At 35.5% G+C, this 20,094-nt stretch overlaps 2 protein-coding genes and 1 pseudogene across 2 annotated transcripts; all 3 read left to right on the top strand.

Moving 5' to 3' along the window:
• Positions 1-291: 291 nt before the first annotated feature.
• LOC107600739 (uncharacterized) lies at positions 292-4,054 on the top strand. The gene is made up of 8 exons (XM_016292699.1): positions 292-549; positions 1,032-1,225; positions 1,492-1,629; positions 1,765-1,894; positions 2,049-2,241; positions 3,233-3,374; positions 3,719-3,874; positions 3,958-4,054. Exons 1-8 carry the CDS (start codon positions 427-429, stop codon positions 4,052-4,054), a joined length of 1,173 nt encoding a protein of 390 aa, XP_016148185.1. The 5' UTR covers positions 292-426.
• A 609-nt stretch (positions 4,055-4,663) lies between these two features.
• On the top strand, positions 4,664-6,177 carry LOC107601063 (CUB and zona pellucida-like domain-containing protein 1). Its single transcript, XM_016293076.1, has 3 exons — positions 4,664-4,755; positions 4,841-5,015; positions 5,612-6,177. The coding sequence occupies exons 1-3, from the start codon at positions 4,666-4,668 to the stop codon at positions 5,764-5,766; spliced, it is 420 nt and encodes a 139-aa protein (XP_016148562.1). The 5' UTR covers positions 4,664-4,665; the 3' UTR covers positions 5,767-6,177.
• A 2,893-nt stretch (positions 6,178-9,070) lies between these two features.
• LOC107600728 (uncharacterized) lies at positions 9,071-16,748 on the top strand (annotated as a pseudogene).
• Positions 16,749-20,094: the final 3,346 nt, after the last annotated feature.

Genomic DNA, 20,094 nt, shown 5'->3' with positions numbered 1-20,094 from the left:
CTCGGTCTGAAAATCCTCTGAAATATCTGGTATCATGTTTGAGGAATGTGAATTTCCTCTTGATTGGAATGCAGACTGCAAAAAAAATATTTCTAAACTGCATTTTAATCTTCTTGTACAGTAAGAAAAAAATAATTCAACATGTATTAATTAATTGTAAAAAATTACTGATTTTGTTTTTGTATGTTAAACATGATCGCCATAGATAAGATTGTATAATGTTCCCATAATAGGAAGTCAATAGTGATACGGTAACTGGATAAAAAATAATCTGTGTATGTTGCTTTTCAAGGAAGCTAATTCCTGTCATTAATCACATGCATGTCTTCAGCTGGTGGAACAATTCAAACAATAACTTAGAAACAGAAAGTATCCACCCATTTCTCAGTATATGGCATTGCTCAGCGTGTGATTCCATCAGACACAATGGCACACGGCGCAATGCTGCTGCTGCTGAGCTTAGCTCTCGCTCTGGGACCAGCCGTAGGTTTCTATGGGGGTTCCATGACGTTCACACCTGGAAACAGATTTCCAGATGGATCAGTGGAGGTAAATCCAGTTTTGAAATTTTAGAACCTAATGAGTCTCATTTTAATTAGTCTATTTGTATTTTTTTTTTACTTGTACTATTTCTGTTTCATACAGAGCATGTAAAATGAAGCAATCTAAACTTAGATTGTGAATGCTTAATTTCCTGAAATTTCTCAGCTTGCTGTTGTGCAAAGCGATTTAATTGGATTATTATTTATATATTATAGTATACTATTTACAATTTGCTTTTATTTTTAGTTTTCACATTTTTTACTTTAATAGTAATTTTGTTATGTGCTTTTGACATTTTTATTATATATATATATATATATATATAAAGTTTTTTTTCATCTAATATTTATATTTTATTTCATCTTTACTTAAATTACTGATTTTTAAATAACCTTTTTATAGTTTTAGTTAATAATAACAACACTGGTTATGTAATTCATGTAAAACATGTGACAACTAGCCCCGTCTCCTCTGTGTGCTTTTGGCAGATGCACTTTTACTACAGAGAGTCCAGTAGGGGTCCCTGTGGTTCTCAGGTTGACTGGATCTGTCAGAGTGGATCGTGTGGCATCCTCACTAGCACCGAACCTGTGGTGACAGACAGCACAGCTCAAAATCTGTGGTGCCAATTAGAGGTTCACATTGCCAGCAATGTCACTAGTAATGGTCCATTCATTCTGAGGTAATTCTGATGCTGTTTTTATACAACACAACTATTATGCTCTGACTTAAGTTATTGATAACAGTCTTACATAATCACAAAATACACATAATAGATACAAATAAATGAATAAAATCCCACAAAAATGTGTATATGTTAAAGGATTGTCATATTAAGTTCTGTAGTTAATGCATAAAGTGAATTATATATTCTCTCGTATTTAAACACATAACAATTAATGACATAATACGTAAATGCACATGCATTTTATTAAATATCTCTATCAGCTCCTCTGGTTGCTGCTTTGAGGATAATGTTCATGGTGTCGGTGGATGGACGCTTCGCACTCATGTTGACACCGGCCGTCGATCTGACACTCAGTCCCCAAACAGATCCCCTGTTTCAGCAGCAATTCCAAACATAAGGTGCGTGCTTTTTAAAATGACATCATAAAAATGTATTAATACATATATTTTGCATTTGTATTTTCATTAACAGACACATCCACTTCCGTAAATACATAATGCATCTTGCTGCATTGTCTTTTTGATAATACTCAGGATTCCTCAGAACTGCTTCCAGAACATTCATTTGCTGGCACATGATCCAGATAACGATGTTGTGAGATGCAGGTTTAATGACGCCAACTGCACAGTGTGCCATCAACATCCAAACATACATCTTTATCAGGTAACGTTTTCTAATGATAAACTCTTCAACTTGAAGAAAAACCTCAAATTGGAAGGGTAAAATTATGCTCCTTGCCCCTTTGACCTTTTAATTTGTATTTTGAATGTTTGTGTGTGTGTGTGTGTGTGTGTGTGTGTGTGTGTTTGTTTTGTAGGAATCATGCACTTTGCACAGAGAAGATTCTCTGGATGTGGGTGTGCATGTGTTTGAGCTCTTGCTGGAGGATTATCCCGTTTCAAACATAACTCTGACTGACGAAAACGGGGTCTTCTCAGTCAGTAATGCATTCAATGAGAGCAGTAACCCAACCGCTCTCAGTCAAGTGCCTCTGCAGTTTGCAGTTGAAAGTGAGTGAGAATCACATTATCTGTTACGGGTCAAACAAAGACTCTCCCACATGCAATAAAATAGTTTAGGATGCTATATAACTTTTTAGAAGAAATTTACAGAAATCACAAAAATGGATTCAAATTAACTAAAAAAGTAAGAAATATTAAGAGCAATATCTTTATTATTATTTTTTTAACATACAAAGTCTCACAAATGAAATTGAAAGGAATACCAGAAGTATTAATTTGGCAAAGTACACTGAAAATTTGGAGTAGAAACAATTTTCATTCAGAAATTGCTAGTATATTTTACAAACAATTACAAAGAAACGTTAAGTTACACATTGATTAAAATTTGATGAGTTACACATTTGATGTAGAAAAATATACTCCAATAACTATTTCCAACTTCGAAAAATATTTTCTTCTTTTTATTTTTACAGTGTAAGAAATATTCAGAACAATCTCTAAACTGTTTCATAAAAATCCTGATGCAGTAATCACAAATGGCTGGAAAAGTCATGGAAATATATTGCTCAAGTCCATGCAGAAAATACTTTGTTTTTGATTGAAGGTGTAATCTGTTGAAAGTATTTTTTTTAAATATAAAGAAAGAAAAATGGAAATCAAAAGTGCATGGGAAAGAACATAAACTAGACATACTGTAGAGCTACAGTATAATTTCAGCAATATTCGAGACATCGATCACTTCCAGAAAAACAATAGACATCCATTTTTGTTTGATTGACCCGAACAACCGGTTTCTGTCATTTGAGAGAATGCGTGTCATTAGCAAGAACCAAAACAATGCAAGACATGTCAAAAGAAAAATTGTGGATAAACAGGTTTGGTTTGGCTTTTGTTAATTGTATCAGAACACGTAATTGAAAGCAGAAGTGAACTGATGCTGCACTTACAATAAATGTTCGTCTGTTGTGAATTGTGTAGCACTGATACTGTGTTTGTGCATTTCTGTGTATTTAAACATACTCTACACACCATCTTGCAGTTCTTCCACCATCTCAGGGTTGTGTACCAGGCGTGAACAAACCAAGTTTCTTGACACCAACTCCTTTACATGGAGATGTGCATCATGCCGCTGTGGGAGAGGTGCATGAGATCACCCTGCGAGCACAGATCTCAGACAACAGGTCTGAATAATGTTTTGTGTTTCTCAAACAAAACTAGAATTACGGTGTTTCTCTTATATATTTGTTAAGCCAACGTTTCGTTATATGCAACCTCCAGATTTGATTGCATTTTGCTTATTGGTGGCAGTCATAATAGATTTTTAAATCAGTTTTTTCATTGCATTTCTAAGTGGCGTGATTTTGATGAGCAGATGAATTTAACTGAATTCCATTTTTATCACTAGATCAAGTTGGAAAGAATACCTTGACATGCTCAACTGACAATGTTTGCCGAATCAGGTTTTTCAATTGTCTGCTGCTTCAGTTAATGCTGTCTGATCTTTCTGTTCCTTCTGTCTGTGTAGCATCTTTGACTTCCAGGTCAGTGGCCCCTCTAATATGTCTAAGACCCTGACAAGTGAGAGTAATGGAGTTTTGGAGGCAACACTGACTTGGACTCCACAGAAGACAGATTTGTACCGTCGTGTACCTGTGTGTTTCGCAGCAGAGGCACTTCACAGGTAACATGGGGTCTGAATTTATATTCACTGGTTATTTTTGTTCTCTGCATAGCTTATTAAGAGTTCTTGTCTGTCTTTATCAGTCAGTCAGAAATGAGGTGCATCATCGTGACTGTGGCAAAAGCAAGGGTTCTTTCAGGTAAATACATTAGCAGAAACATCTTTTACGTAAGGATTTGAATACAGATACGAATGCTTAAAGGGTTAGTTAGGGTTAGTGAAAATTCTGTCATTAATTACTCACCCTCGTGTTGTTCCAAACCCGTAAGACCTTCGTTCATCTTCGGAACACAATTTAAGATATTTTTGATGAAATCTGAGGGCTCTCTGACCCTCCCATAGACAGCAAGGTAACTACCACGTTCAAGGTCCAGAAAAGTACCAAGATGATCGACAAAGTAGTCCGTGTGACATCAGTGGTTCAACTGTAAAGTTACGAAGCTACGAGAAACAAAACTAAAATAATGAGTTTATTCCACATTTTGGTCTACTGTGTCACTTTGGACGCGCGTTCACGACAGTATCATGAGCATGTGGCGGCGTTGATCAGCGCTGGCGCACACTCGCATCATGATACTGTCGTGAACGCGCGTCCAAAGTGACGCAGTAGACCAAAATGTGGAATCTTTTCACAGTTTATCAAGGAACAATGAGTATATTGTGTTGGATTTCATTTTGAAAAAAGTAATGCACAATTCCAATTTTCCTAATATAGGCAATACTAATGAAACTGAAGAGTGATAGACGTCAGAAGTCATTCATTTCTTTGATTGTGTTATTTCAGGTGTATTATGGATGATACAGTTATGGCTTACCCAAGCGTTTCCACAAAGTATGACTTTCAGATCCAAGCTTTCAAGTTCACAGGAGGCTTTGATGAGGTACGACACATTTGCATAACAATGACTGTGTAAACTGTGTTTAGCAGGAACATTTCACGAAAATCATTTGAAATCACGTTGACAGGTGTACATTAGCTGCTCCGTGATCCTGTGTGCAACAGATAGCTTAAACTCCAGATGTGCCCAAGGCTGCCTAAGTCAAGCTGCACGCAGACGTAGACGAGATGTGAGCCAAGAAACTGCCAGGCACTACATCACCCAGGGTCCCTTGCGTGTGGCACGACAGACTCATAATGCTGGTATATGAATATGGTTTAATAAAATAGTTAACTGAAAGTGACTGTGGTATTATTTCGGTGACACTTTATAAGGTTCCATTCTTAACATTAGTTCATGCATTAACTAACATTGAGTAATATATTTCTTGTGGTATTTATGCATCTTTGTTAATGTTTGTTAAAGGAATTTTTCACCCAAACATTTGCTGAAAATTTAATCACACTCCGGCCATCCAAGATGTGAGCTTGTTTCTTCATCGGAACAGATTTGGAGAAATGTAGCATCACTTGCTCACCAATGGATGCTCTGCAGTGAATGGGTGCCGTCAGAGTGAGAGTCCAAACAGCTGATAAAAACATCACAATAATCCACAAGTAATCCACACCACTCCAGTCCATCAGTGAATGTCTTGTGAAGCGAAAAGTTTTGTGTTTGTAAGAAACAAACTCATCTACATTGTGGATGGCCTGAGGATGAGTTCATTTTGAGCACATTTTCATTTTTGGGTGAACTATTCCTTTAATTAATGTTAACAAATGGGACTTTAGTGTAAAGTGTTACCATGATTTCTATGCCATAATCTTTGATTTAACTCTGTTGCTCTTTCATTTTGTAGCATCAAATGACGGTGGATTTCTACACATCAGCACAAGCACCGGGGTCTTTGCAGGACTCTTTGTTGTCTCCATTGCGGTGTTGGTGGGGATGTTGGTATATAATGTCAGAAGAACAAGACCTATTGACCGCATGCATCTACTGTCCACTTTCTGAGATCCTTTAGTGGCCAGTTTGAGTAGACGCACAAGAAACTACATCCTTTCAGACTATAAATTGAAGTTAAAGTCTTTCCAGTTTCTAGCGTATCTCATACATGAGCAGTAAATGAACAGTTTTAATGGTAAATGGTATAATCGCACAACAATGATCTTTGGTGTGGCTGGTATTGTCCTAATTCTTTCAGCATATCATCTTTTTTTCCCACTTATTTCCTTCTTCACTTTCAGACAACATGCCTCACTGAACATAACACACTTATCAGGATGTATAATTATTGGAGAAACGTGAACTTTTACTCAGTCTCACAGTACTGAGAATGAGATTTACAGTGCTGTTGGAAGAACATGAGCTTTACGCTGCTGTTGGAAGAACATAAACATTTACAAATGAATGTTGGTTTTAAAATAAAATGCACATTTAAGGATATATTGTGTTGTGGTCATTTGCCAACATACACTCTTTAGTCCATGTTGTGAGCAGAACGTGTAGTTCAGTCATTAATCCATAAGATATGGATTTCGAAGAGTTCCGCTCACATGTAAAACTGAAACAATGAAGTTAAACTATACACTGTAAAAAATGACCGTGAATTTAACGGTAAAAGACTGTAAAAATGCTACAGTAAAAACCTGTTAAATGGTTAACGGTAAATTCCCCTACTATATACGGTGAAAAACTGTATTGGACATTAATTTTACGGTAGTATACCGTTTTTGGAAGTGAAAAAGACTGTATAATTTACAGTGAATAACCGTAAATTGACATTCCCAGAATTCCCTGCGTTACATTTCAAATTTGATGTTTTTTTGTTGAAATAACTGTTTCTTCTTAGTTTTTTCTTATCCATTTTGTATATTAGGGTTGTGTGTTACACCTAATGTTGATAAATGAATGTTTATTGCATTATTTCAGTTTCATGTGTGTTATGATGGTGTTTGTGTGAATGACACCGTGCACCTTCTATACATGTTATTATTTAAAAGCTGCTTGTGATGGGCTTTGGTTCATCATGTGACTTTCTCATCACCACCTGCATTTGGTGGTTATCAGTGTATTACAAAGGTACAAAACAGATTTCAGTACTTCAATAGGTTGGTATATTAACATTATATCAGTTAATGAAATTACGGTATTTAACTGTAAATTTAAATTAAAACCGTAAAACCTATAACGTTGCTACCGTATTTTTTTACGGTAAAATTCCGGCAACCACAGCTGCTGGTTTTTTACCATAAATTTTACGGAATTGTTTTTAGTGTATAGTACTTTTCACACACACTTTTGAGAAAATATAAGCAACACATCACTCAAAAGAGCAAAATTAGAAAATTTTAACTATATGAAAAAACTATAATAGTATCTCAGTTATACTAAAATAACCCTGTCCAGAACAAAGTAATATAATTTGCAATAAACCTATATTAACATATTTCAGTTTTAATAAAAAACTTGTGGTCACAATGGTGTGTCTAACCACAATTCATTAGCAGTAATTAAACCAAGATGAGTATTCTGTGTTTTTCTTTTCTGGAATTCATGACTGTCATTTCCTCCATCAGATACAATAAATCAGAAACCTGTTCCCAGATGCAGAAGACATCGGTTCTGATTAGGATGTATCATTGCTGAAACGTAAGGACCTAACAATTTCTAGTGCAGGACCCCTCAGACTTTCTATTATTCTACGTCTCTTCTCCTTTTCAGGGCAATCACTGCCCTCTATCATCACTGTGGCCTGTTCAAGTCAATACTCAACTTGTTCCTCTCCCATTGGGGTAGGGGTGATACCAGAAAACACGCGAAGTCGACAATAACTGTGAGTCTCTACCATACTTCGGTTAGACTGCCTCATCACTTCAGCCATAGCATGAATGAAGAATTCTTCAGTACCTTTAGCAGGTGCTGGGGTAGCTACATAATCTTGGAGGTCGGCAACTGTTTTACCTTCAGCTTGCAAGAAATTCTGTAGCTTGCCAACAAAGTCATCTGACGCATCTGACGAATCAGGCCTTGGATCAACCACCACTATGTGCCAAACAGTAGTACCATCATCACTCCTCACTTCAGGAGGAACGATCTGTGGTGTTATTTCTTCTCTACATTCACATAGAGCCAGCAAACCTCCTGCTTCAACACTGTAGGTCCTTCCTCTTACTCAACCCCAACAGTGCACAGTTTGCATCAATTCTTCAATTTGGCTTATGCTGACATCCTCTGCGACCCCAGCAGTCAGTATAGCATGAGCTGGATCAAGTCCTTCTCCTTTACACCAACTACTGAGTGTATCTTGGTATTTTTTTGTACAATACAGGCTCCATGATAGTTCTCATAAATGAAAACAAAGAAATGTAGATGCAACTGGACATCCTTAATAACCCCAAATTTATAAAATCCATCCCAGCGGTGCCTCCATTTTGTGTAACACCCCCTTCCTGCCATATGGGAATTTTCTTTAATATAATAGGTTTAATTTGTTTAAATTCATGCTTATTAGGTTATTGCATAGGTTATTATTCACAAAGTACTCAATTACATAATAAGGAAATAAAATTCACAGGCCCAACAGTTTAGGTTCTCTTGAAGTGTAAATTTATACAACATTAACATAAACTTTACTTACAAATATAAAACCGTAACAAATTCTGTAGCAGGGGCTACACATTTATTAGCATTTTACATGTATACATTTATGCATTTGGCATTATGTTTTTTATTTTTTGAGGCAGGTTGTTGGCTTACTCAAAATATACACTCTCAGAAAAAGGTACAAAAGCTGTCAAATAGGCAGTACCTTTTCAAAAGGTATAAATATGTAACAAAGTACCTTTGTGCATTCACCTAATTCAACCTTCTTCATTACGCACGCCTGAATAATCTTTATAAGGTTGTTAAAAGTTAAATAGAGTTGAATGAACTACCACTTTAAAGGGGTCATCTGATGCCCATTTTCCACAAGTTGATATGATTTTTTTAGGGTCTTAATGAAAAGTCTATAACAAACTTTGGTTAAAATTTCTCAATGGTAGTGTGAAAAACACCCTTTTTATCTTGTTAAAATCAGCTCTGCAGAAATCAACCTGTTTTTGCATGTTGCTTTAAATGCTAATGAGCTCTGCTGATCCCGCCCCCTCTTCTGTGGGGTGACGAACCATGCATAAAATACCCTTTATACTCACTTCTGCTGTAAGTGAAGCTGGATCACGAATGATTTGCACGAACATAGATGCATTTAGGCAGATTGGGGGCCATTCCCTTCACAAACAAAAGTAATCCACTGCGTGCGTCTTCAGCGGCTCAGATGTCGGGAGTAAATGACGGGAGTTCAATATTACATCCAACAACAGACCACATCAATCGCTATGGAGCCATTCTTGTCTACTCCTGCTCCGGCATCGAAACAATGGTGGTCGGACTGTTACAGCTCACTCAGGGCAGGTCTAAGGTAAGACGGCAGTGTCAATGAACTATCGTGGGAGCAGCCTTCGTCCGTGTGACGTCACACAGACAAGAAGCTGAGAACGGCTTGATTTGAAAAAGAGGATATTATTTTTAAGGATTCAATAAAAACCACTGGGTGGATTTTTATCATTATAGGGTAGATGTGTACACACACTGCCAACACACATTTATGTTCAAACAACATGTAAAAATGAAATTAGCATCCGATGACCCCTTTAAGAAATTAGATACATGTAGCACATCTTTGTGCAACAAGTTCTGTAACTCAATATGCTGTGCAGCTGGATTCCTTAATTGACTCAACATTGTGTTTTTAGTATTTATATTCAATAAACATGCATTTTGGTTAAACATGTATGTATGTTGTTTGATAAACATTAATTTTATACTAAAGCCAGTACTGTTTTGTTTGGGTTAAATGTGAATATGGCTGGCAGTTTGGTAAACGCAGTCAACAAAACTGAAGACGCTTTTTAAAAAAGCTAATCACAAAACACAACTTCTTTAAACAAACAAACAAAAAAATAAAATAGAGCTAAAGCATGTATTAATGTGTACTCATATGTACCCAATCATACATATATTACATTTTTAAAGGGATTATGGGTAATGCAGAATTCCCCCATAACAATGTTTCAGTGGCAAATTTTGCGGTTATTTTGCAAAGCTCCATGTCAAAAAATACAGTCAATATACCAATTGTGTGTATAACATCCTAAGTAAATATTAATGACTGTCAGTTTCATCTTCACCACCAAACTTCTCATGTAAGGAATATAAAATTTAAATCCATTTTAGTTGTATAATTCAAAAATGTTTGTACTTCTTAATAGCAGATTTTGACAGCTAGAACTTACTTTAGTCATAAACCACTGATTTTTTTTCAGGTGGAACTTCGCTTCAAGGCGACCTACCATTCCTGTTATGAATATGATTACTGGCCGTGCAGCTCTGGAGACTGTGGAAATGATGTCAGTACTGTGATTGGTCAAGTAGATTCGAGTCCCAATGGCAACAACTGGTGTCAGTCTGAGGGAGTGATAACAAAGATGGTTTCCACCAACAGCCCATTCCAGCTCCTGTAAGTAAAAATAATTTGAAAAACATATAGATCTGAACAAAATGTAAATATAAAATGTCGACATGCATGTTTCAACAGCAAAAGCAGTTGCTGCTGGATCTACAACACAGTCACAAATTCTGGAGGCTGGAGTATTCTCACTTACATTGACCTTGGAGTGAGATCGGACACCTCAGAGCCCAACCGATCGCCAATAACCACCACCCTACCATTTGTTAGGTAAAACAGCTGTTTATAAGAATTAATGGAAGCTTATGGTGTCTATTCATCTTTATTAAGTCATACAGTTCTACACAACATTCACGTTGCCGTATTGTTTTTTGTTGCAGAGTTCCTCAGAACTGTCCCAGAAGGTACAATCTTTTAGCATTTGATCCTACAACAACCACTACATCACCAATAACAACCACAACACCTTCAACAACCACCACATCACCGACGTCAACCACTACACCACCAGCAACTACAACAACACCTACAACAACTACTACATCACCGGCAACCACAACAACACCTACAACAACCACTACATCACCAATAACAACCACAACACCTTCAACAACCACCACATCACCGACGTCAACCACTACACCACCAGCAACTACAACAACACCTACAACAACTACTACATCACCGGCAACCACAACAACACCTACAACAACTACTACATCACCGGCAGCCACAACAACACCTACGACAACCACAACGACTCCTACAACAACCACTACATCACCAACAACCACCACAACACTTACAACCACTATGTTACCAACAACAACCACTACAATAACCACTACATCACCAACAACCACCACAACACTTACAACCACTATGTTACCAACAACAACCACTACAATAACCACTACATCACCAACAACAACCACAACGACTCCTACAACAACCACTACATCACCAACAAAACAACCACAACACCTACAACAACCACTGTTACCAAATATAACCACTACATCACCAACAACAACCACAACACCTACAACAACCACAATGTCACCAACAACCACAATGATATCTATAGTAACCATTACATCACTGACAACAAGCACTACGTCACCGAAAACAACCACAACACTTATGACAACCACAACGTCATCTACAAACACCACAACACCTAAAATAACTACAACTACACCTACAACGATCACACCTGAACCCACTAAAACCACATCTGAACTTACTACAACCACAATACCCACCACTATACAAACAACAACCGGTTACACTTTACTTGAAGGGGTGTACATAAGACTGACATGACACCTTCATAATCATGACATGACACCTGCATAATCATGACATGACACATGTCATGAATATGAAGGGTTTTTATGCATGTTTATGACAACTGTCATTAAGTGTCATTCGCTTAGTTATGTCATTTTTAATGCAAATATGACATTATTTGACCTAACCCTACCCCTACCCTTACCCCTAACCATAGCCCATAACAAAGACATCTCAAACAATGTCATCTTTGCATTAAAAATTACATAACTGAGCGAATGACACTTAATGACAGTTGTCATAAACATGCATAAAAACCCTTCATATTCATGACATGTGTCATGTCATGATTATGAAGGTGTCATGTCAGTCTTATGCACACCCCTTCAAGTAAAGTGTTACCCAACAACCATATATCCAATAATAACCACTGCAGCAACAGCTTTACCACTGAGCAAAATACCTCTTCAGTTTTCTCTTCAATGTATGTTTGGAAGTTTTGTAAAGTATGCTTTCAAATTATACTATATGTTTGATTAAATGTATACTATACATACATTTCAGTTGATAGTCCAGCACCATCTTGCACTGAGCGAGAATATCTACCCCGGTTCCTTCACCCAACACCACATCATGGAGAACACCTGCAGGCTCGTGTAAATGAAGAGCTTGAAATCAGAGTGAAAGCTTTTGCATCTTTTTCTAGGTATTAAGAAAAAGCTTTGAATTAAAAAAAATGAAATACTTTAATTAAAAGTTATAAACAGTTTTTAACTCAACTGAATTCGGAATAGCATATTTCTGCCATGCTACATATATCATTTCTGGCAGATATAAAGCTATGGCAGTAAGAGTAACAAGAGCAGAATAGTATGTCATTCCAAATTCAGCCATTGTCTGTGGTAAAAATAAAAACTGCTTCTGGTTGTTTTGGTGTGCCATGCTCTGTAGCACCTACCAGAGGGCAGGAGTTCGAAGAGGTTGTGCTTTTGGTGTGATGTCTTTGCTTTGTTTTGTTTCAGTATGTAGTTTTGTTTTTAGTTGCCTTCTTTAAAATAAAAAAAGACTGTTAGAGAGGTACACGGGACATGATGGCCTGTCATTGTAAAATTGCAAAGAAATTTTGGAACATGGTTGTGCGCAATTAAAGTTTCTCAATGTTTTATTGTTGTGTTTTTTGTCCTCTAGAATCATTGATGTCATCATTAGTGGACCACTGAACAGCACAAAGTACAAAACCACCACTGGGGAATATGTGATCTACTGGACACCAACTGCAGAAAACTATGGCCAACACTTTCCATTTTGCTTCATCGCAGAAGGACAATACGGGTATGTTTACTAAGTACTTTTTTTAGCCAGTTTAGAATCACATTATGAGAAACACCTTTCTATTTTAAGGTTTGATATTTTCCACTCTGAGATGAGGTGCGTTGTTGCAAAGGCGAATGCAGAAGGTGTGTAAATCAGTTTATCAATTAAATGTATTTAATTCCTTTTTTATGATATTGCAGACCCAAATAATAATGGCATTCATGAGTGACATGAAGTAAATTAACTTATGAATTAAAAAATAGGTAATTAAATGAATTATATTAAATCAAAATTGACATTCTGTGGCTTTTAGTCCATGTCTATTATCATCTGTATGCTAGTGTGCACCTAAAGGTTGACAAAATTAACCTTTAGCAAGTAAACACATTTAAAATGTACAATATTTATCTACTTGGGAAACCAGACCACAAGTATTGTTGACTCATCTTGTACTACACATTTGTTCCTGTTCATTTGATGTTGTTGTTGTTCAAATTCTTGCTCTGATGAAATATGTACATTTGCATGCTACAATATTTATCTACTTGGGAAACCAGACCACAAGTATTGTTGACTCATCTTGTACTACACATATGTTCCTGTTCATTTGATGTTGTTGTTCGAATTTCTTGCTCTGATGAAATATGTACATTTGCATGTTATTAATGTTATTTTCAGGACCTGTGGCACATGTAATCTGTACTCAAAACTCAATGTCAGTGACAGTTGAGAGATCCTCCATCAAAAACCTCCATGGTGACTACTTGAGGCTGATAAATCCATTTTGTCGGGTTTACACCAACCGTACCTACGTGTTCACCAACACACTTCTAAATGAATGTGGCACTCAGATTGAGGTGAGCAGTTTTATAATCAACATAATACAATCAAAATGAACAATCAGAACTTGTGAATTCCAGAGCTTAACTATTTCACAACTTCTGTTTCTTTATAGGAGAAGAATAATGAACTCATCTTCAAGAATAAAATCATTACATTTGATGATCCCAGGGACATTATAACCAGAAAGAATAAGCTAGAAATTGAAATCCTTTGCAAGTACCAGAAAAGAACCAACGTTACGCTGGAGTTTGATACTCACAGACCACCAATCATCATCTCAGAAAATGGTTTTGGCACATTCAACTATCAGTTTGAGTTTTATGTTTCTGAAAATTTCCACACCAGCAGGGGTTCAGAATCTTACCCGCTTGAGTACGATGTGGGCGATAAGATCTACATGAAGATCGAGCCCGTCACTCCAGTCCTAAACACTGAGATCTTCCTCGAGTCGTGTGTGGCTACACCTTACAATAATCCCAATTACCCAATCTCCTATCCCATCATAAAGAATGGGTGAGATTCTACAAACGTTATTGATTATTTACACTTTTTACTTATGCCAATGTTACACGTTACAACACGTTACAATGTTACACGTTGTCTTATCAGTTTGTCACAAATTAATCAAGTGCTTTTCCTTATTTCAGATGCAACGTGGATGAAACGGTTCAGTTTTTCACAAGCCACCAACCATATGTCCAGTTTGAATGGAGGCCTTCAAATTCATTGAGTTCCATGACCAGGTTAGAGTGGTGTTTAATGCAGACACACAAACACACACACACACACACACACAAACTACAATTTGGCATCAATAAGGTTTTTGAAAGAAGTCTCTTAATAATGCTCAGGAAGGCTGAATTTACTTGATCAAAATACAGTAAAAACAAGAATATTGTGAAATATTATTACAATTTAAAATATCTGTTTTCTTTTTGAATATATTTTAAAATATAATTTATTCCTGTGATCAAAGCTGAATTTTCATCATCATTACTCCAGTCTTCAGTGACACATTATCCTCCAGAAATCACTCTAATATGCTGATTTGCAGCTCAAGAAACATTTCTTATTATTATCAATGTTGAAAACAGTTTTGCTGCATAAAAAATTGTCCTTTTTTAAAATAGGCATGAAAGTGCACTTTCCAAACTTAAATTGTTGTAATTTATAAACACTTTGTAATACAGACCTCAGGTTGGTCTCTTTTTAAAGAAGAAAATCAACAGATTATTGCACAAGTGGAATTTGTTCAAAAAATTAAAGTACCAAAAAGTTATAGAAGTTTAAATTCACTATATTAATTTTATTTTTATATAATAAATATTTTACATAATGGGTTTGACTTAAAATTAAAGCCTTATGTCTAAATAAGTTATGTTCCAAATTTGAAGTTGATATGAAAAAAATTGAGGTTACTGTGAGATTTTATTTTGGGTGTCATACCACAAACAGCCACCGGGTGCCATCCAAACTCCATTGAATTTTTTAATGCATTTTTCTGTCAAAAAATGTCTAGATTTCTCTGTCAATATTAATTCTCAAAATAACCATCAAATATGGAATCCTGAGACTCAGACCTTTCCAATGATATGTTTTTTGTCAAGATTATAAAAAGGTTTGATTGTAAAAGACCGTAGTGTATTTTGTAATATGACACTTGACACTGCCCACTAAGGGGGAGGAGACCGCCAAAAGATTTTAAAGTACCATTTCCATGGTAACGCAATGTCCGATTTCAAAATGGTTTTCACAGGAAGAATCGTGGGCTTCTAAGCTTTCAAATGATATATAATTTATGATGATTACTAAAATATTTGATCGAGAAAAAGGACAACAACAAAAAGAGTGCCAAGCGTCTCACAGGTGGGACGGTGACAGTTATTAAAGAATATAAAGTGTATTTGCCAAATAAAAATATTCATTTCTTAAAAAGAAATTACTAACCCCATATTTTTGGTTGATTGATTCATTAATTAATTATCTGGGCACAATATGTTACATACAAATGCGACGGCGATGTATTAGTAAAAACTGAAATTTTAAATAGAACACACTTTTTATTTTTATATGTAAATGGAACATTTTACAACAAATCTTTGGTCGCCCCTAGCTTGCGTTTGTCATTTTTTATTATTGTTTGATTTTTAATAATATTTAAAAAATGTCATCTTTCATTCTGACTGCCAATGGTCTAGTGACACTGTGTTTAATATGTGGTGAAGTTTTGCTGTCATGCAGTTGCATTATGGGCTGCTAACATGTTTTAAGTGTTTTTCTGAAAGTGAGGTTTCTTCTCATATACTCTGATATAGACTCCATAAGAGAATACAGCGCATCTCTACAAGTAAAATAAAATAGGAATATTTCTGTTTAACCCTGCCTTCTTTCACTGTCTCTTATCTTTTTGTCTTCCTCTCTTCCCTCTCTAGGTGTTCATCAGCTGCTCAATCATCATATTCCAGGCGAACAATCCCAACACCCGCTGCTCTCAGGGCTGCGTCAACAGCACAGTCGCTCCACCGTCCCATCACCATCACAAAAGAGAGGCTCCCATCCAGAGCGCCAGTCACTTCATCTCCCAGGGGCCCCTGCGACTGAAGAGAAGTGCATCACGTAAGACATCTCGTTCATTCAGCTTATGTAGCAGATGACTGTATACTAAACAAATGGTGTTAACCGTTTCAACCTTTACTCACATTTCAGAGGTCACCGTAAGCCCGGGACTGAGTCTAAACCTTGTTGTCATCGCTATTTGTCTCGTGGCAACAGTTGCCATGGTGTGTGGAGTGATCGTCTACAGAGCCAGAGGGCAAAGGATCAGATACAAACCTGTGCCATCGCACGAGTTTTAGTCATGTCAGCTCGGTTTTTTATTTTTCAAAGCATAATGCTTTATTTTTCCTGTGAAAACAGAGAATTAGCAAGACTATTGGTGTGCTTTCAAAAAGCTGTGATGGGAATCTCTGGTCAAAGTGTGTTTTTCTTTCTTTTGTAATCATTTTCAGTAATGTGAGTTTAAAACTATTAACTAACAATTAACTACGACTATCTATCTATATATATATATATATATATATATATACATAAACACAGTCAAGCCTAGAAAAAAAACAGTGAAGGACCCCTTTAACGCAGTTAACGCACTGGCCCTGCCCCCAGACGTGTACATCATCTTACATTTCATACAGTTGACTGTTGACAAATATGATGTAGGGCAACAACTCCATAAATCCAGTTATGCCCTAAAATTCAAGATATGGGTGCAAAAAATGTTTGTCTCATATTTATATCATACAATATCGATATCACACGAGCAGGGAGAGCAGTAGGCTATAACACAAGTGCTGTTTTTGACCCGGATATCAGAGTTTAAATGCGATTTTATACAACAGCTCAGTAAGAAGTTGATATTCTGTTATATTTTAAACACAATATTATGTGTTTTTGCTCAATTTTACAAATAATATATTACCTTAAAGCCACAGCAGAATTGTTGCGCGTCTCCGAGCAACACAGCAGCGTTTAGTTTCTGAATGAATCCGCATTTTGAATGAATCGTCTTCTTTCAATGGACATATCATGAGGAGTTAAAGGGATAGTTCACCCAAAAATGTTTAATTCTGTCATCATTTACTCACTCTCATGTCGTTTCAAACCTTTCTTTTGTGGAACATGAAGGTATTTTGAAGACTGTTGGTGCAAAGCTGTTTTGGTTACCAATGACTTTCATTGTATGAACAAACAATACTGAGATGTTTCTCAAATTATCTTCTTTTATGTTCCATAGTTTATGTTGTACATTGTAGCCTAAATGTTTGAGTAATAAATTTTTTTGTTGAATCAAATAAAATATTTCTAAAGCTACAATTTGTAATGTCTACTTGATACTTTCTCATTTAACAAAAATATCTTTAAATAAACTTTTGTGGGTATTTTCACAGTTAATTTTATTTTGCCATTAATTGCGATTAATTAGATTAAACTTATTACAGCCAACTATGCTGGCCAACTATACAATAAGGGTTGATTTTGACCTTCAACCTCCACATCTTGGTCAAAAAGCCTCCCAAAAGTAAATTCTATTACATCGAAAAAATGACTTCAAGCCGAGAAAAATGTTCATAGATAATACAGAAAAAGTATGGATAAAATATTTAATTAAACAATATTTATTTAGAATATCATTGAAAAAAGTAAGATAGTGAAGATTTGAGAAACATATTAAAAGTATGCTGAATGTACAGAAAATACAAAATTATTTAATGTAAATTTGACTTTTAACCAGTATGAATTTATTTAAATACATTTAATTTATTTATTTAGGAGGTCATTGAAAAAAGTATTTAAGATAGTGGATGAGTTAAGAAAAATATTAAAAAGCATAGAGAAATATGGATCAAATAACTGCATTCTAATTTTATTCTAATTTAATATTGTAATTTATTTATTAGGGGTTTTTTACAAGTTCGTTGTAAAAAATCAAACATTTACATCATATTTTTATATTCTTGGTTAATATTCATTTCTGTTTTAAACATTTCCAGTTGTGCAAGTTAATATGGCATTATAAATGAATAGGAATTAACAATGAGCAATAGAATATTTAAAGGATAAAATATGATGTGAGGAAAAAAGGGGATTAGTCTCAAAATAAAACATAAAAATACATAAGTCAAACAAAGTAGAAAATGACTGAAGATGAAGCAAAATGAAACTGTTCTGCTTATGGTTATCTAGTTTACACATGAATAAAGTAAGTGGATTTTATTAAATATTGCATCCATGTGCAGTCTTTCAGGATTAAAATCTAGTTTAACTAGGTGCTATTCACTGGTAATTGCCCTGCAGCATGCCTTTTTTATTAAATTATCATCCTTATTTTCAACACAAACACACTTCCTTTCTATGTATGTAAAACAAGCATATTATAGATTATAGTTTTTGTGCTTACTTAATTCCATTTATGAATAACTTTCAAGGAAATGATGTGAATCATGAATAACCTGAACACGTGCGGTTCTTTGCTCATTGTTGCAACATTTTAGACATTTTACGTATCAGGTGGTCAGCAAATGGACCGCAGCAGTCTGGGAACATGATATCTGAGGCTTCATGGGAACAGAGAAGGTAACAATGAAAATGTTTAAAACAGTCACGTACAATTATCTTTATGATTTATTCAGTTCAATTCAAGTTTTCAATTCAAGTTTATTTGTATAGCGCTTTTCACGATACAAATCGTTGCAAAGCAACTTTACAGCAAATTAATTTTCTACAATATTTAGTGGTAGCTTATCAGTGGTGACTGTCAGTTAATGTACATACACTCTTAAAAATAAAGGTGCTTCACGATGCCATAGAAGAACCTTTTTGTCTAAATGGTTCCATAAAGAACCTTTAACATCTGAAGAACCTTTCTGTTTCACAAAAGGTTCTTTCTGGCGAAAGAAGGTTCTTCAGATTATAAAAAGGCAAGAAAGAGATGGTTCTTTAAAGAACCTTTGACTGAATGGTTCTTTGTGGAACCAAAAATGCTTCTTCTATGGCATCGCTTGAAGAACCTTTTGAAGCACCTTTATTTTTAAGAGTGTATGGCAGAAATGTACGGAAAAATCAATTTAAGACGTAATCAAACAGACGATGAACACTGTTAACAGCAATTATTATTTGATGCAATCAAACTTATAGCAAAATGTGGTAGTTGTGTATGTTGTTTCAGGGTTGGCATCATCTGAGGTCCTCTGAGGGCTTGGCATCATCTCTTCTCAGGTGGTCTGGATCCAGACTGAAGCTTGTGTAAACCCTAGTTACCTAGTTACTAAATACCTAGTTATTTATAATGCTGCACTCCTATTGTCATGAAAAAGGTTTGGCCCAAGCTGTAGAAATAGACTTATTATTATTATGTCAATCAAAATACATCGGAAAGACTTCATTGTTTATGACATAAAGAATCGGGTTTGATTTGTTGACATTAGTTAATGCATTAGGTATCATAAACTAACAATAAACAACACTTTCATAGCATTCACACATATAAAGTTTTGTAACTTATCAAGTTGCACAGATGTACAGTTCTGATATTGAATTAACATGCATGAAAAATTAATAAAAATTATAATTATGTAAATTCTTTAAAAAAAAACATTTTTTTAACAAACTGAATATTATTGTAAAGTGTATTTTTTTTGCAGACTGAATATTGAACATTTATATGTTTAATGTTCCTGTGGCTCAGTAGTAGAGCATTGCGTTAGCAGCACAAAAGGTTGTGGGTTCGATTCCCAGGGAACACACATACTGGTAAAAATGTATAGCCTGAATGCACTGTAAGTCACTTTGGGTAAAAGTGTCTGCTAAATGCATAAATTATTCAAATA

Source organism: Sinocyclocheilus grahami, unplaced genomic scaffold (genome assembly GCF_001515645.1).
Source record: "Sinocyclocheilus grahami isolate Dianchi unplaced genomic scaffold, SAMN03320097.WGS_v1.1 scaffold14.1, whole genome shotgun sequence".
Lineage (NCBI taxonomy): Eukaryota > Metazoa > Chordata > Actinopteri > Cypriniformes > Cyprinidae > Sinocyclocheilus > Sinocyclocheilus grahami.
The sequence above is the reverse complement of the archived record's forward strand: the minus strand, read 5'-3'. Positions and strand labels throughout refer to the sequence as shown.

What these genes read in the sequence shown, in the direction of transcription:
- LOC107601063 (XM_016293076.1), top strand. Translation starts at nt 4,666, where the DNA reads ATGGATGATACAGTTATGGCTTACCCAAGCGTTTCCACAAAGTATGAC. An exon ending in TCACAGGAGGCTTTGATGAG is followed by an intron (nt 4,756 to 4,840) that starts GTACGACACATT and finishes TCACGTTGACAG; the next exon opens with GTGTACATTAGCTGCTCCGT. An exon ending in ACGACAGACTCATAATGCTG is followed by an intron (nt 5,016 to 5,611) that starts GTATATGAATAT and finishes TTCATTTTGTAG; the next exon opens with CATCAAATGACGGTGGATTT.
- LOC107600739 (XM_016292699.1), top strand. Translation starts at nt 427, where the DNA reads ATGGCACACGGCGCAATGCTGCTGCTGCTGAGCTTAGCTCTCGCTCTG. An exon ending in TCTGCAGTTTGCAGTTGAAA is followed by an intron (nt 2,242 to 3,232) that starts GTGAGTGAGAAT and finishes ACCATCTTGCAG; the next exon opens with TTCTTCCACCATCTCAGGGT. An exon ending in GCAGCAGAGGCACTTCACAG is followed by an intron (nt 3,875 to 3,957) that starts GTAACATGGGGT and finishes TGTCTTTATCAG; the next exon opens with TCAGTCAGAAATGAGGTGCA.